General features: G+C 28.9%; 2 protein-coding genes across 5 annotated transcripts; both read right to left on the bottom strand.

Annotated features, from left to right (window-relative positions):
* Positions 1–3,159: 3,159 nt before the first annotated feature.
* On the bottom strand, positions 3,160–8,191 carry LOC123291851. The gene is made up of 7 exons (XM_044872282.1): positions 8,059–8,191; positions 5,908–5,988; positions 5,767–5,842; positions 5,655–5,699; positions 4,573–4,658; positions 4,359–4,503; positions 3,160–3,860 (listed from the first exon to the last, which is right to left on the bottom strand). The coding sequence occupies exons 2-7, from the start codon at positions 5,977–5,979 to the stop codon at positions 3,757–3,759; spliced, it is 528 nt and encodes a 175-aa protein (XP_044728217.1). The 5' UTR covers positions 5,980–5,988; positions 8,059–8,191; the 3' UTR covers positions 3,160–3,756.
* A 1,881-nt stretch (positions 8,192–10,072) lies between these two features.
* On the bottom strand, positions 10,073–13,550 carry LOC123293372. Of its 4 annotated transcripts, none has more exons than XM_044874167.1 (8): positions 13,422–13,550; positions 13,267–13,335; positions 12,432–12,519; positions 11,610–11,685; positions 11,493–11,540; positions 11,138–11,223; positions 10,924–11,068; positions 10,073–10,294 (listed from the first exon to the last, which is right to left on the bottom strand). In XM_044874167.1, the coding sequence occupies exons 3-8, from the start codon at positions 12,504–12,506 to the stop codon at positions 10,191–10,193; spliced, it is 534 nt and encodes a 177-aa protein (XP_044730102.1). In that variant the 5' UTR covers positions 12,507–12,519; positions 13,267–13,335; positions 13,422–13,550; the 3' UTR covers positions 10,073–10,190. The 4 variants fall into 4 exon arrangements, with proteins under 4 accessions (XP_044730102.1, XP_044730103.1, XP_044730101.1 ...); XM_044874168.1 differs by having other exon boundaries at positions 13,295–13,335; XM_044874166.1 differs by lacking the exon at positions 13,267–13,335.
* Between the last annotated feature and the right edge of the window lie 1,115 nt (positions 13,551–14,665).

Below are 14,665 nucleotides of genomic sequence, written 5' to 3'. Positions count from 1 at the left end.
GCTGTTTACCATGGAAATAACCGTAGTAGCAAAGTTTACTCAAAAAATGCTGCCTGCGTGTTATTCCACTGCGAAAATATTTTATATATATTATTTCAAAATTTAACAACTTCTGTAAATTTCGAAAGAAGGAGATAGAAATTAATTTCAGTGTGTAAAAATATGTAATATTACTGTTTATTACTGTAATATTACGCACTTTATATAAGTTGATACCATTACACAGCATTATATACCTAGGTATATGAACGAATAATGTACCATATGATTTTAATTGCACGACTATGCCCCCCTTATGTGGGGCATTCATACGACATTCCACGTCTTCAATTTTTACCTATACCTCACTCAAATAAATTAAAGTACTGGCTATTTAGTTGTAATGCACGGAAATTGATATAGCACGTTATATTTTATACTATAATCTTAAAAAATGTACGAAGGTGTCAAAATTTTCTCTAGGTACGTCTTAAATATATTAGGTTTCATAAAATCTTTAGCTAAATAATTTCAAGCTTCTATAGTATACACCTCGCCACGGATTTTCCGAAGAAAGATCAGGTCAGGGACGCTGAGCTCTCCTCCCTGGACGTGGATTTTCCATAGATTTTGTTAGCTAAATATATGTTTATGCCAAAATACTGTAGAGTATATGAAATTTTAGACCGAGAAATACGGTTTTACTTTCCTCCCTCCATTTGCTCAAAAGCTGAGAAAGTATTAAGTATTCCAGTAGCAAGTCATTGAATGTAGAAATTTAGAATTTAGGATCGTTTAATATTTAATTGTGAACCTTCTATTTATTTCCCTTATTGGATTTTTTTTCCCAAGTTTAGCCCAAAGTAAAGTTATTCTTTCGAAATTTATTTCTACCCTGCATTTGAGTTTTGTCTTGAAACTAATATATTCAAACCGCCTATTGATATGATCTTTGTCTCATATTTGACGGCACCTAAATAGTTTTCCCTGATATCATGAAGCGTAAGTAGTAGATATAATTTATTCTAAAACAATCGAGTTATGCCTATCTTTGTTTATAAACAAAAAAAAATATTACTCCTGTTAGCTTCGGATCCTCAAATGGTCGTTTCCATTGAAATTGCTTCTACCTTCAAGACAGACGCATAATGAAACCTTCTAAGCCTAGGTTATGTACAGTTTTATCCATCTACGTAAGTCTAAAGCTCTAAAGTTTGGAATCATAAATGAACCAGCAATGTTCTAGCTTAAATTGCCTTATCTTTAGCAAGAGAAACCTCTTTTCGAAGCCAGAGACCTAAATATGTGATTGCAGTATGGTTTGCCCAATATAGCCTTGTTAACAACAAACAGGAAAACATTATCTTCCCGGTTCTTCATGAAAGTTGTAATAATTAAAGCTCTAAGATTTGACTAAAGGCATTATATAGACAAGAACTATCAAATCTACCCAAACTTTCGTTGTTGTGAAATAGTTAAAAATGGCCGGAGTTCTAAATCTGATGTATTTTAATTTAATTAACTATGAGCATCCCCCTTGAAGCAAATTTTTAAAGAAGACACACGAACTTAACTACTTTACTTGGTTTTGCCATCTTTCTAATTATTAACAGACATCGCAAGCAAAAAGTAATAACAACAATTGTAATGATAATTTAAAAAAATATAGTTTCACAGTGAAATAATTTAAGAATTCAATAACAGAGTTCCCTACTTATACATTTTAAATCATTGAAGAATAATTTGAAATGAAACTTGTTTTAAGGTATATTGCATTAGAAATAAATTGTATCAGTTTTGCACCACATTTTAAATAATGATAGATTTTTATTTAATAAACACATATCTCAAAGGAAAAAAACTGTCAAAACTGTTTTGCTTTTTTCATACGGAAATCAGCATGAGCTTTTTCTTTCAAAAAACTATTTTATAGCAAATAAGAAATTCAAGAAATTTTATTATCCTACTTAGAAAAGATTCTCGCGCTAGGGAATGTTTATATTTTAGTTGAAAGTTCAAAATATTAAAAAAAATACAACATACATTAACATATCCTTCATATACTTTTATTTAACTTGCAACGTATCTACTATGTATGTAGGAATGTATGTTTGTTCTGGTGGAATCTTGCAACTCAATTATGAAGCAGTTATCCTCAGCCGATTGGGCTGGAATTTTGCATACACGTTTAGTTTCGATGGCAATTCATGGTAAGGTAAGTGGCTTCCTAACCCGAACAAGCATGTTATACATACATTAAAGTGTTCCGAATCATTGTTGATGCCTCAAGGTTTTACGAATCAAGTAAAAGCCGCTATAATCATTTACGTTTCGAGCAAATTATTCAGGTTTCCAGGTAAATTAATGAATTGGCAAGGTTTTTTCTGAAATTTGTTTATTTAAAACAAAATCACATTAAAATAAAGGCACATATATTTTTTATTACATAAAAGCTACTGTCCCTATAAAGGGGCATAATTCAAATGTATTTTAAATTTATTATGTGATATCTCAGTGGATCTGAAAATGAATTACATTTAAACTTTGTTCAGTTATATTGGATGATTGCTTAAAAATCTCCTACTTATGAAATAAATACCAGCTTTTGTGCGACGATGGTCAAAAGGGAGCCAAATTTATTTTTATAAATAGAACTACACATTTTTAGTAGCAGAATCTTATTCTTTGCCACAAAAAAGGAAGTATTTTCAGGTTTAAAAGTTTCTACTAAGAAAATTTTTAACCAGCAAATTCTCAAATTTATAATTTTTTACAGAAAAGTGTATGCAGTTCTATTAACAAAAAAACTAAATACTATAAATTCATTCTTCCAAAAAATGAGCTGATACTACGAGTTTTTTGGTGTTTTGGAAACTTTTAAAAAAATTATCCTGTATTTATTATATAATGTACACATTTGGGCATTATGTATGGCACAAGATATCACGTTAATCTTCAGAAAATCATCCAATCCTTTCTAAATTAACAGAAAATTAGTCAAGTTCCTTGCATGTTTTACTATCACTTTTTTTTTTTCTTATTTCGATGGGAACTTTGAGTAAGGATATTCCATAATATTGCATTAGCTTAATGTGCACCGCCCAAATTTCAAATTTTGTACGAATGTACGTTGGGTTGTTATTACCATTATTCATACAGAATGCAAGTTTTTTTTTGAATAATTATAATTGTGAACCCAGTAAAAAATCAATGCAAGAATATTACAATTATTTAAAAAGAAAAACAAAGTTTGAATATAATCAAAACATGAGATACTCATTTTAACGCAGTATAAGCTAATGCGAAGGAATTAATTGCATAGCCCATCAGGTAACTGTAACTGTAACTGTAACTGACAAAAAAAATTTAATTTCTCAAAGTGATTAATTGAGTCAGGAAACTTTAACAGCTGATTAATACGCACACCATTTTATTAATACATAAAAAGCATTATTCGCTTGAACAAATTAATTATTACAGCTTCTCGTCAGTGAAATGTATCAGATTTCTATAGAACATAGAATAGGAATTATTTTGTAATTTATTTAACACACTTGTGCTATAAAAACAACGAAAACTAACGGTATTATATTCGTAAATTAAACTCGTGAGTTATAATTGATCATTTTGCGAACGCTACACCAGTCTCGAAAATTAAACCTTACGGTAAGCTTATATATTAAAAAAAATGGACAACATTTGTTATAACTTTTTCTTATATATTACAATATATTTTATTATTATGATTAAATTTTTCCAATTTTGATTACATCAACCTTAGGCCTGACGGGGTAAATTGGAACCGCCTCTACTGGATCCTCCAATTTCTATAATTTCCATACGATGGCTATGTATTACCGTTATGAAATATACATGTAAGGCTGAAATATAAATTATATTTGATTAAAAATTTATGAAGATCCATTTTTAACCACTTGTTTTAGTAAAATTAACTGGGGGTAATTTTTTATACATTCGTATGGGACTTAAATGCTAGCGTCCAATTTAAACAACATATGAATTATTATTTGTTTACGATTAAATCTCCGTTTTTTGTGCCATTTGGGAACGCTTTAACTCATTCAGCTGTCTGATGTTCTAAGAAATGACCATAATATAGCATATAAATACTGTCGCAATACGCGTACGATGCACGCACATGTATTCCGCAGTATGTACTTCGCTACGACTAGTTATACGTTATATTAATAAATATATAATAATAAAATTATTAATCATATTAAAAGATAGCAGGTAGAACTAATGAACTAATGGTGGTCGACAAAAGTATAGACTTAATTAAGTCAAAACCATGTCTTAAATATTGTCTCACCTTAATAAGCATAAATTCTTAAATAAATAATAATAATTTACTTTACCAATTGCAAGTAGATCTGAAATAAAAGCTCCAATCAATTTCGTATTAGAAAAACATCCAATAAGCAATATAACAGCAGGGAATAGGTCTATTATAACACCAATAATTGCAACTATTAAATAAATCTTGATTAGTTTGGGTTTTTCCTATTAAAAAAACAAAAAAGTAGATAATTATAATTAAGTCATGGAACATAAAAAATATTTAAAATTTACCTTATAAACACCAATCAATAATAAAACACTTATTAGAATCCTTCCTAAATATACAACCAGGGTTGCAATTGAAACGACTTTTGTCCCTGAAAATCGAAAAAAATATTTAAATTGTTACAATAAGTCGAAGATCGAGGCGCTAGCAACTTAGTAGTTTTTTATAAACTTTTCGCTTAGTAGATTGTTTCTAACACTGAACTTAATTTGTTTACAAGTTTTTTAAAGGCATGAACGTGTAATATGTAGAGAAGAATGGAGTATCCTAAACACATATCAGAAAAACTTTCCAAATAAATATTTTAATATTAATATGAAACTTAGAGCTTATAAGAGCATCCAATAAGACGATTTTTTCAGAACAGAAATCAGGAAAATAAAAAGACCTTATACAGGGTTAATAATGGTCATGGCATTAGCATTGAAAGTGTTTTAAAAATTAACTTTTATTTTATGATCAAGTTGAAATATTCAAATGGGAATCTATATGGACCCTAAATTCCTAAAGAACGCAAAACATTACGTTTACATAAGCATTCACGTCATAAGTAATCTCAAGAGGTTACTTTATGAAGTTAAATCTCTATAAATCACTTTTTTTATTCCAAATGCTATAATTTTTTGTAGTTTTATCAACGATCTCTTAGAGATATCGCCACCAAGTAACACTTTCAAGTTTCATGAAAAATGATGTTTTTTGAGCCCCTAAACACGAATATCGCGACAGAATCGGGCACCATGTTCCTATAAGATCAAAAGATAAATTCTGTAGCGATAATCGTGCTCAGTGACCCCAAAAACTACTGGAGTAACGAGATTGGACCGATTATATAATGAATTTCCCGATAACTCCAGGAGTTTGGAATCATTTCCATCCGAGTATATGTACGGTTAATTTAAAATGAAATATTATAACATGGATATTATTTATGGAAATTGCCTATTTCTTATAAATCAATTTAGGTTCCCAAAATTTTCAAATCCATTCAAATCCGATTTATTGTTCAAATTTTTCGAACTTCATTGCTTCGTTTCTGCGACTACTATAACATTTCACTAATATGACTTTACAAAAATTGACTTACATGTAACAAGGAGTTCAAGTTCTTCTGGTGTCAATGATTCATCCTCTAAAATAAAAAATTCTTTAGATATCAGTAAAATTGGATTAATATGATTTATAAACAAATTACTTACTCTCTTCTTCTTCTACCTCTTCTCTAATGTATGGTAAACTAAGAATAATGCCCAGAGATACGAGTGTATATACAATCTAGAAAAAATTCACACTTTAGATTATAACCTTTACGGAAAAGGTAAATATAAATGAAATATTACCCCTCCTAAATAACCAAGAATTAAGGTTCCTGTTCTCAATGAAAAGCAGCAACAACAGCTTGATACACGCATGATTTGATTCTGAAAATTGATATACTTATTATACCATGTATATATGAAATATACATAGTATATTAAGTTTAGTCCCAAGTTTGTAACGCTTAAAAATAATGATGCTAGGAAAAAAATTTTGTCATAGGTGTTCATAAAATCACCTAATTAGTCCATTTCCGGTTGTCCGCCCGTCCGTCCGTCCGTCTGTGGACACGATAACTCAAAAACGAAAAAAGATATCGAGAGATAATCAAATTCTTACAGCGTACTCAGGACGTAAAAAGTGAGATCAGGTTCGTAAATGAGCATCATAGGTCAATTGGGTCTTGGGTCCGTAGGACCCATCTTGTAAACCGTTAGAGATAGAACAAAAGTTTAAATGTAAAAAATGGTCCTTATAAAAGAATAAAAAACTTTTGTTTGAAACATTTTTTTGTAAACATCACTGTTTACCCACGAGGGCGTTAATTATGTGCAAATTTTATAGTATGTATTAATATAGGAATATCAGTTGTGTGTGTGTCTATATTTAAAAGTGAATATCTTTTGTTATTTACGTGACGTCAAAAAAACAAACGATTGCGCATCAACACTGTCTATACATGGTATTTCAACAATTAACTCAAAGTCAATTGTTTGTTTTCACTTGTTTATAAATCATTTTTACCCTACGCATGCTTGGTTGGGTTTAATAGATCCAAGTAGTTTTAAAGTTCAGATATACGATATACCTACTGAATTTCCTGCACTGGCAATCGCCTTATTAGACGAAATTACTTTTAGATAGAAATGTTTTTTTTTTTCGTCTATGCTTGACTGTGTTTAGAAACATTTAGAAACATTTATGGCAAAAGCGTACACTTTAGGCAAAAAAGGGGTGAAAAATTTTACCCAAAATTGTTTTTTCGTATCAATATTGTTATTTCGTATAATTGTTTCTGCAAAATCTAGCCACTCTTCAAAAAAAAAAATTTCCAATAAATCCAATAAAAATGATTTGTTTTTCTATAAAGACCCTTTTGAATTGAATGAACAACCTACAAAAAGCTAGATTTTTGCTATCAATTATGGTCTAAACTATTTTGTTTACAAAAAGAAAATGTTTCAAACAAATAATGTTTGCGTATTGCGTATTTATGAAGAAAAACTTTCCAATTTTAAGCGTTCATCTAATGTTTGTCAGTTATGCATCAGAGTGAGAATTTAATTGAACCTGAAAACTTAGATCGAATTCGATACCGGTGTAAGATGTGTGCCTTTTAAACTAACATTTTTCGTTTGAAGCATTCTCGATTAAATTTATTTTTCGAATTTCAAACCGTTTTCACATTTTTGCTTTTCCAAAATTGTATTTAAATGCCCACGAATAGGTTTTACGTACTTTCTGGAATAAATATTAGGTAATCGATCTAGTCAAAAAAAGTAGAAATCGGAAAAGAAAGCCCTGGGAAAAATAAAATAGAACCAGAAAGAAAGATCCGAAAAATTGATCCGGATCAATGATATGAAAATATGTTTTTTTTTAACTGTTAGAATAATAACTAGCGCGGTTAATCTTAATTAATTATGACAGAAATAAATTAAATTTTGATATTCATAATTAAATGTCTTATAATGTAAATTTTATATGTACAACTTTTTTTAAATTTTTCATATTTTGGAAGATATTTGTTATTAATATTATCGGAGAAGAAAAGCGACCCCCCACCCGACATTGGCAACATTTGTTATAAGTAATCTGATAGTGTACAAAAGCATAATTCGTGCGGAAAATTTTGAGTTTTTGTGTAACTAACCTCCGTAGTAAATTGTTATAAAACATGTTTACAATAATAATAACGTCGTAATAAAAATGAAACGCACCTAGAAATGTATTTATAGCCGTATATATTGTTGAATGTTTTTAACTCTGACATCAACGTTAGAAAAATAACATTTGGTAAATTTCTTTATCAACAGAAATAATTAGATTAAATTTCATGCGTTATTCAAACATTTGCTATTGTATTCGTTTAATTAAATTAATTAAAATTTGAATAGCTTAAATGAATTACTTTAAATACTTATAGAATAAAGACTCAAAAACAGAATACTTACACTAAATGTTAAAATGTTTAAATTGTAAAAAAAAGTATATATATTTTTTTAAATATTATTGAATTAATGTACAACAAAAAACATCTAAAATAATGAATCAAGACACGAACAACCGCCTACCGCAAAGTATAACACTATACTATTTATAATTTGTGAATTGTGTTTTCGTGATTCACTATTTTATTATTCAGTTATGTTGAATTCACACCAACGAGATGGATAACGATAAGCAACATGCGTTTATCGGATTATCGACATACTTTTCCAACATACTCTTGTAATGATCTAACCATAAAGTATCCAATAATCATCATTGGATGCAGTTTATTAGGCAGTTTTTTCATGAATTGGGCGTCGGCCGTTACGGGTTGCTTTAGTGTGAACTCATCATTAGGCGCATAAAATAAGACTTCATTGTATTATGTTGGGTGGCCCATTTTAATCGCCCTAACTAAACTTTTTTCAACAAAGAGATTTGATCCATGTTTGATCCCCTGAGTTAAAGTTGTTGGTCTATTTGGAGTGGAACATCTTTCAAAGACCACCGAATTTGATTTCGACTTTCACGATCGTAAAAAATTCAATTCATATTCAACTCTTGTTCGTAAATGAAGAGGTCCAAATTTTGAAAGTTATGCTTAATCAAATACCACACAACTTGGAAACATTTCTTTATTTCTAAATATTTTAAATAAATGTTTGAGTCTCTTTACTTCTGAAATTAAAGTTTTTCTTTATTTTTAATATTTGTATATTATTATTATGCTTTCTTTTATTGCGGATTTTTTTTAGATTTTCAAAAGAGTTGTTTGTTATTTTATAAAGAATACCTTTCTACTTTACAATTCTAGGTCTAATTAGAGGTTTTTATAAAATTCCTTCTTCAAGTAGAACTTTTACTCAAGACATTTTGATCGAAATCGCTTTGATGAAGAAGAATTTGACTGGGGAGATTAAGGTGGAGCAACTTATATACAATGTGTTTCATAATTGACTGCATAACTCTTGACTTCCTAAATAAGCTTATAAAGACGAACGAAAATGTTGTTTACCAAATTTCGAACTGAGGTCTAATTTCCAAGATAATTAACCAAATCAATTAATACATTTATCCAATGACAGAGCACTTAGAAATATAAGGATGTCTTTCTCAGATAGCCGATCTCACTATTTAAAATTTTTATTAAATCCAACCTATAGCAATCTTTGTGTATTATAACACACCATAGTAATTACTAGGTGAGGTTTAATGAAAAATTTAAAAGAATGAGATCGATAATTTGATAATTAAATGCACCGATAAAGACAGCAATAATTTTATCTTATTGTTGTTGTCTCTTTCGTTGCATTTAATTATCAAATTATCAATCTCACTTTTTTTAATTTATATTAAACCCACCAGTATCGATAAAGACATCCTTCTATTTCTAAGTGCTCTGTCATTTCAAATTTAAATTCTCTGTCAAATTTATTAATTGATTTGGTTAATTATCTTGAAAATTAGGCCTAAGATCGGAATGTATTAAAGAGCTTTTTCGTTCATCTTTATAAGCTTATTAAGGAAGTGCGTTCTGCAGTCAATTACAGAACACCTTGTACAAGAAGTCTCTATTAAATCTGAAGTAGGCGTTGTTATTAGAAGGAATTTTTATATGAATTAATATTAATTATTTATTTCAATGTAATATAAATTAAAATTAATTTGTATAATAAAAATTTTATGTTTCGCCTAAAACTGTAATAATTGCTCTGCAATTATTAAACTTGCAAAAATAATATTGTACCATTCTTTCTGTGTATCTAAGTGGAGCATGTATATGACAGAGTAATCAACACTGTCTATACATGGCATTTCAACAATTAACTAAGTCAATTGTTTGTTTTCACTTGTATATATTGAGTTTATATACCTAACAATTGAACAAAAATCAAAAAGAACAAAAAACAAAAAAACAAAAAACCGTTTACACCTTTTATTTACATATTTCTAAAAATATAATTAAAAAAATTTGCTGTACAAACTCCTTACAGTCTGTTATTTTGTTATTATATTGTTACGGATAACGAAGCTTTCCATCATCTGATAATTAATTAATTAATTCTGCATTCATCCAATTTTTAATTCATAATCTTTAGAGTTCCCGGGGCATATTGGAACCGTCTCTTTTTGAACATACACTTTCTATAACTTCTAAATAATAGCTATGGAATACCATTGTGAAATACACTTGCAAAGCTTAAACACAAATTTAAAAAAATTTTAATAAAAAATATTTTTTAAGGGACAAGTTTTTTATTGTACTAAAAAGTAGAAAATAATTTTATCTATGAGTCACTCATACCCGACTATTTGTAAAAGTTTGAGGCGCTCAATTAAAAATATCAAAAATGAATCGAAAAGCCTCATCTACTCCACATGCCTAATTATTTTTCGATTCATTCTTGATATTAAGTGCCTCAAGCTTTTACAAATAGTCGGGAATGAATGAATCGGGTATAAGTGATAGATAAAATTATTTCCTACTTTTTAGTACAATAAAAGCTTGTCCCTTAAAAAGTATTTTTTATTAAAATTTTTAATTTAAAACTAAGAAAATGTATATATATCAAATATGGTGGAAACAATTGGAAAATCGGGACGCCAACCGTACAATGCATTGTCATCCAAACTAAATGTGCATGCAAAATTTCAGCTCAATCGGAAACCGGAAAGTGAATCAAGTTTGACTTTCAAGATTTGATTACAGATATATAACTAAACAGATGAAACTAAATAAAAGCTTGTAATAATAATCAATTGAATGAAGGTCGAACGATCTATTATAGATAAATTAAAAAAATAAACATAATTATAATATAGTTTACCTAATGCAACCAACTCTATAACAAAACTTCCCATCAATTGTGGATTAATAAATGATCCAATAAGGTATACAACTGCTCCCAGTAATATTATTACACAACTAATAATTGAAACAATTACACAAATTTTGATTATTTTAGGTTTTTCCTGTTGGAATAAAAAAAAAAAAAGTATAAATGAAGTCATCAAACACCCAAAAACTAGTTTAACATTCACCTGATAAACGCCAATCAATAATAAAAAATTAAATAGAACACTCAAGACACATAGAACCAGAACTATGATCAAAATGATTTGTACGTCTGAAAGTCGAAAAAATAAATCCAAGTTAGTAATTAAGGTATTCAGTATATGCACCATATTGCCTAAAATAAATAATTGGTGGCTAATTGTGGTAATGTTTGAATAAAGACTTATATCAAATCTTTTTGAAAAAAGCATCCAATTTAATATCTTTGAAATCATATTCGAACATGGTGCCAGATAAGGCAGGCACAATATGTGGAAATCGTTGGAATATGTGAAAATCTTGCTTAAAATTCTACAAAAAAAAAAAAATGCAAAAACTTACATTTAACAAGCGCTTCAAGGTCTTCTGGTGTCAATAATTTATTTTCCTCTAAAAACGAAAAATCAGAAGGATATATTTTAAAAAAATTGCAAATGTAATTTATAAATAATTACATACTTTCAACTTCAAGTACCCAATCTTTAATGAACGGTAGAGAAAATAAAATACCAAGAGATGCGATTATGCCGCTAATCTAGAAAATGTATTTAGTCGAATCAATTTTGTCATATTAGAGGTTTCACTCTAGAATGAGAGATAATAAGCTGGAAACTCTTAAAGGTTTATATTTTCATTTTGGCTTTCTAAAAGTCTCAAATGTCTCATAAAATCTCGTGCCTAGTAGGAAAAAGTAGGTATTAGACAAGTTATTTCGAAATAAATCATACTAACTTTAAGGTGAATGTAAACCTACAGTATTGTAAACAAGTTTTGGTTTATTGCACGGGACATACATATAAACCAAATACATGTTTTGTAGTTAAGTAAGGAGTTATTTTTGCCTTTACAATACCACGCAACTACAAAAATATATAATATATTGTGTGCAATTATCAATACTATAGTCGTTTCTGTTCATCGAATGATGAATCTTCGATGAACTTATAATTAAATTAAAAATTTGTTTTCAATAAATCATCGTCAATCTTTTATTTTTATGGTATTATTATAAACTACAACATCGTCTAAGTATTTTAGACGATGTTTTGTCACACTCTTCAGATTTTTTGATATAGAAATATTCAATTGAAAAGGATAACCTAATGTTTCATTGAAGTTATAAAAACGGAGATTATCGCGAAAAAACGATTTTTGTGACCTTATACTACAATAAATTATCTCTCATTCCAAGTTTAACTCTTTTTTTTTTTTTGCTTATATCAATAAATAGAGTTTATACTCCAACAGTGGTGAATGGAGGTAAATTATATAAAATATTACCACGCCGAAATATCCAAGAAGTAAGGTTCCCGTTCTCAGTGAAAAGCAACAACAGCTAGATACACGCCAATTCATTTTGACTTAATTTCTGAAAAACAGACAAAATAACGTTAACAAATCATAATTCTTAGAAACAAAAAAAATTTTTTCTCTTCGTATTTATCTTTCGTTTTCGCCTGATTTAAGAATTTTCGACAGGAGACACTGCCACCTCTATCATTGTATATATGTGTGATTTTTAAGTACCATACATATTTTTTCTAGTCTTTTAGTCTCCGAAAAGAAAGGAAGCCAGCTTTTTAGAATAATATAAATAATCGCAGGCACTAACCACATAACATAACTGCACCTATAGTTAATTGCTGGGATGGAATAACAAGTTATCAAATAAATTCAAGATTGATAGACAAAGAAATAAAATAAATAGGAAGAGCATGAGATATTTACAAATTATTTATAACTTAAAAAACGCTCAAAAACTTCGTGAGGAGGCAAAATTTCCTTTTGCCCTTGAGAAAAAAAACGTCCTGGTTGCGCTTGCGAGGAATTTTTAATGAAAGATCATTATCAAAATTACATTACGAAATGTTTTAGAAAGTTTTGGACCTTATTCAGGAACTGTAGGTGTAAGTTACAGTTTTATGTCAAATCGACTTATAAAATTCTATAAAAAAATTAAAATTACGAATTTAGGCTGTAAATACCATCTGCAAATACGAGAATGCAAATACCTTCATAAAAACAATATATAGTGAAACTTTAAAAATAAAAAAAAATTAGAAAATAACTTTTTTCTCTACGTCAAGCCTGTGCTACAAAAGACGTTAATACATACTTGTAAATAGGATGTTAGATTCAATTACCGAAAACGCATCCAGTTCTGGAGATTTTCTTTTCGTGGCCACTTAAAGTTTAAGTTAATCAATTAAAATACCAGTTTGAAAAAAATTATTTGACCTTTTTAAAAGTTGATAAAAACAAACTACTTACAAGAAAGTATTTGAATTAGTAACACAAACTTTTGTTTTGAAATTTTGTAGAACGACTGAACAACGAAATGCGATAAAAAGAATAAATAGTATTCATTATTAAAGGATGATAACACACCCGACAACACTTCTGCTGAATAACAAGTACTAAAATTTATTAAATAATCATTGTTTACTCCTTATTCAATTAAACGCATAAATAGACGAATCATTTTAGACGAAAAAATGTATAAAATAAGAACATTTTGTACCTCAACCATATTGGTCAAATTTCTTAAATATTATGGAAGGTGGATAGTTCAAAATCTACATATAACTTGGTGCCGCATTGGAGTCGAGTATTTACAATTGCTGTTTGGAACAACGGGAGCCTGCCTGATTCTGACTTCGAAACTGTGATCAACGTCGCCGAAAATCCCCAAGTATAATTTTCCATTTTGTTGAATATTTTCAAAGCTTTAAAATTTTCAAAAATAATCTGAGAATAGCAATGGCAAAGCTTTCTAGCGATATCAAGTTAGATGTAGATTTTGATTTATACACCTCCCTGAACATTTTTTGTTTTTAAATAGGTCCGAGAGGTCGAGATACAAAAAAATTCCTTTGAAGTGGTAAAATAGCACGACTAAAAATAAGCTGAATTAGTATAGCATAAGAACTTTTTATCAAAAAAGAAGTGGGCACTTTTTTAATATAATACTAACAATATGATAATTGTACTCGTATTGACTGTCACGGTAAGGAGAATCAGATCGACGCCTGCGCTACCAGTGGATAATTTTGTCGTTTAAGGAGGCTGTTATGACTAATTTTCAAATTTTTACAGATAAATGTTAGAGAAAATGTCAAATTAAAGTTATTGAAAAACAATTGAAAACGGTACGTCAACTGTCGACTGTATGTCAACTGTCCACGTTTTTAAACTTTGGTTAAAGTTTAATTATTTCTCAAGCACTTATACCTTAAAATTTTTTTTTTGTCTTGTCTTTCTTTATGCAAGAAATAAATACCAGGTCCGTAACTAGGGCTTGGCAAAGGAGGCACCCGCCACCGACGCATAAGAAATAGAGGCGCAAAACAAAACGTATGTTTTATTTGTAAAACAAAAAAATTAGTAAGGAATCATGTAAAAGCTCAATAATTAACTTAAAGTCTTATAGTTAAAAAATTAGATTTTTTTTGATAATACAGCCAAATTTGATCCGATCTTTTTGGAATTTTTTTTAAAACCATCAATTTTAAGTT

Source organism: Chrysoperla carnea, chromosome 2, assembly GCF_905475395.1.
Source record: "Chrysoperla carnea chromosome 2, inChrCarn1.1, whole genome shotgun sequence".
Classification (NCBI taxonomy): domain Eukaryota; kingdom Metazoa; phylum Arthropoda; class Insecta; order Neuroptera; family Chrysopidae; genus Chrysoperla; species Chrysoperla carnea.
This window is presented reverse-complemented; position numbering and strand designations above follow the sequence as displayed.

Coding starts and splice junctions, on each gene's coding strand:
- LOC123293372 (XM_044874167.1), bottom strand. CDS start 12,506: ATGAATTGGCGTGTATCTAGCTGTTGTTGCTTTTCACTGAGAACGGGA. Junction 11,541..11,609: donor TTGGGTACTTGAAGTTGAAA/GTATGTAATTAT, acceptor TTTCGTTTTTAG/AGGAAAATAAATTATTGACA. Junction 11,069..11,137: donor TATTGATTGGCGTTTATCAG/GTGAATGTTAAA, acceptor TTATTCCAACAG/GAAAAACCTAAAATAATCAA.
- LOC123291851 (XM_044872282.1), bottom strand. CDS start 5,979: ATGCGTGTATCAAGCTGTTGTTGCTGCTTTTCATTGAGAACAGGAACC. Junction 5,700..5,766: donor AGAGGTAGAAGAAGAAGAGA/GTAAGTAATTTG, acceptor TTTTTATTTTAG/AGGATGAATCATTGACACCA. Junction 4,659..5,654: donor ACTTGAACTCCTTGTTACAT/GTAAGTCAATTT, acceptor TTCGATTTTCAG/GGACAAAAGTCGTTTCAATT.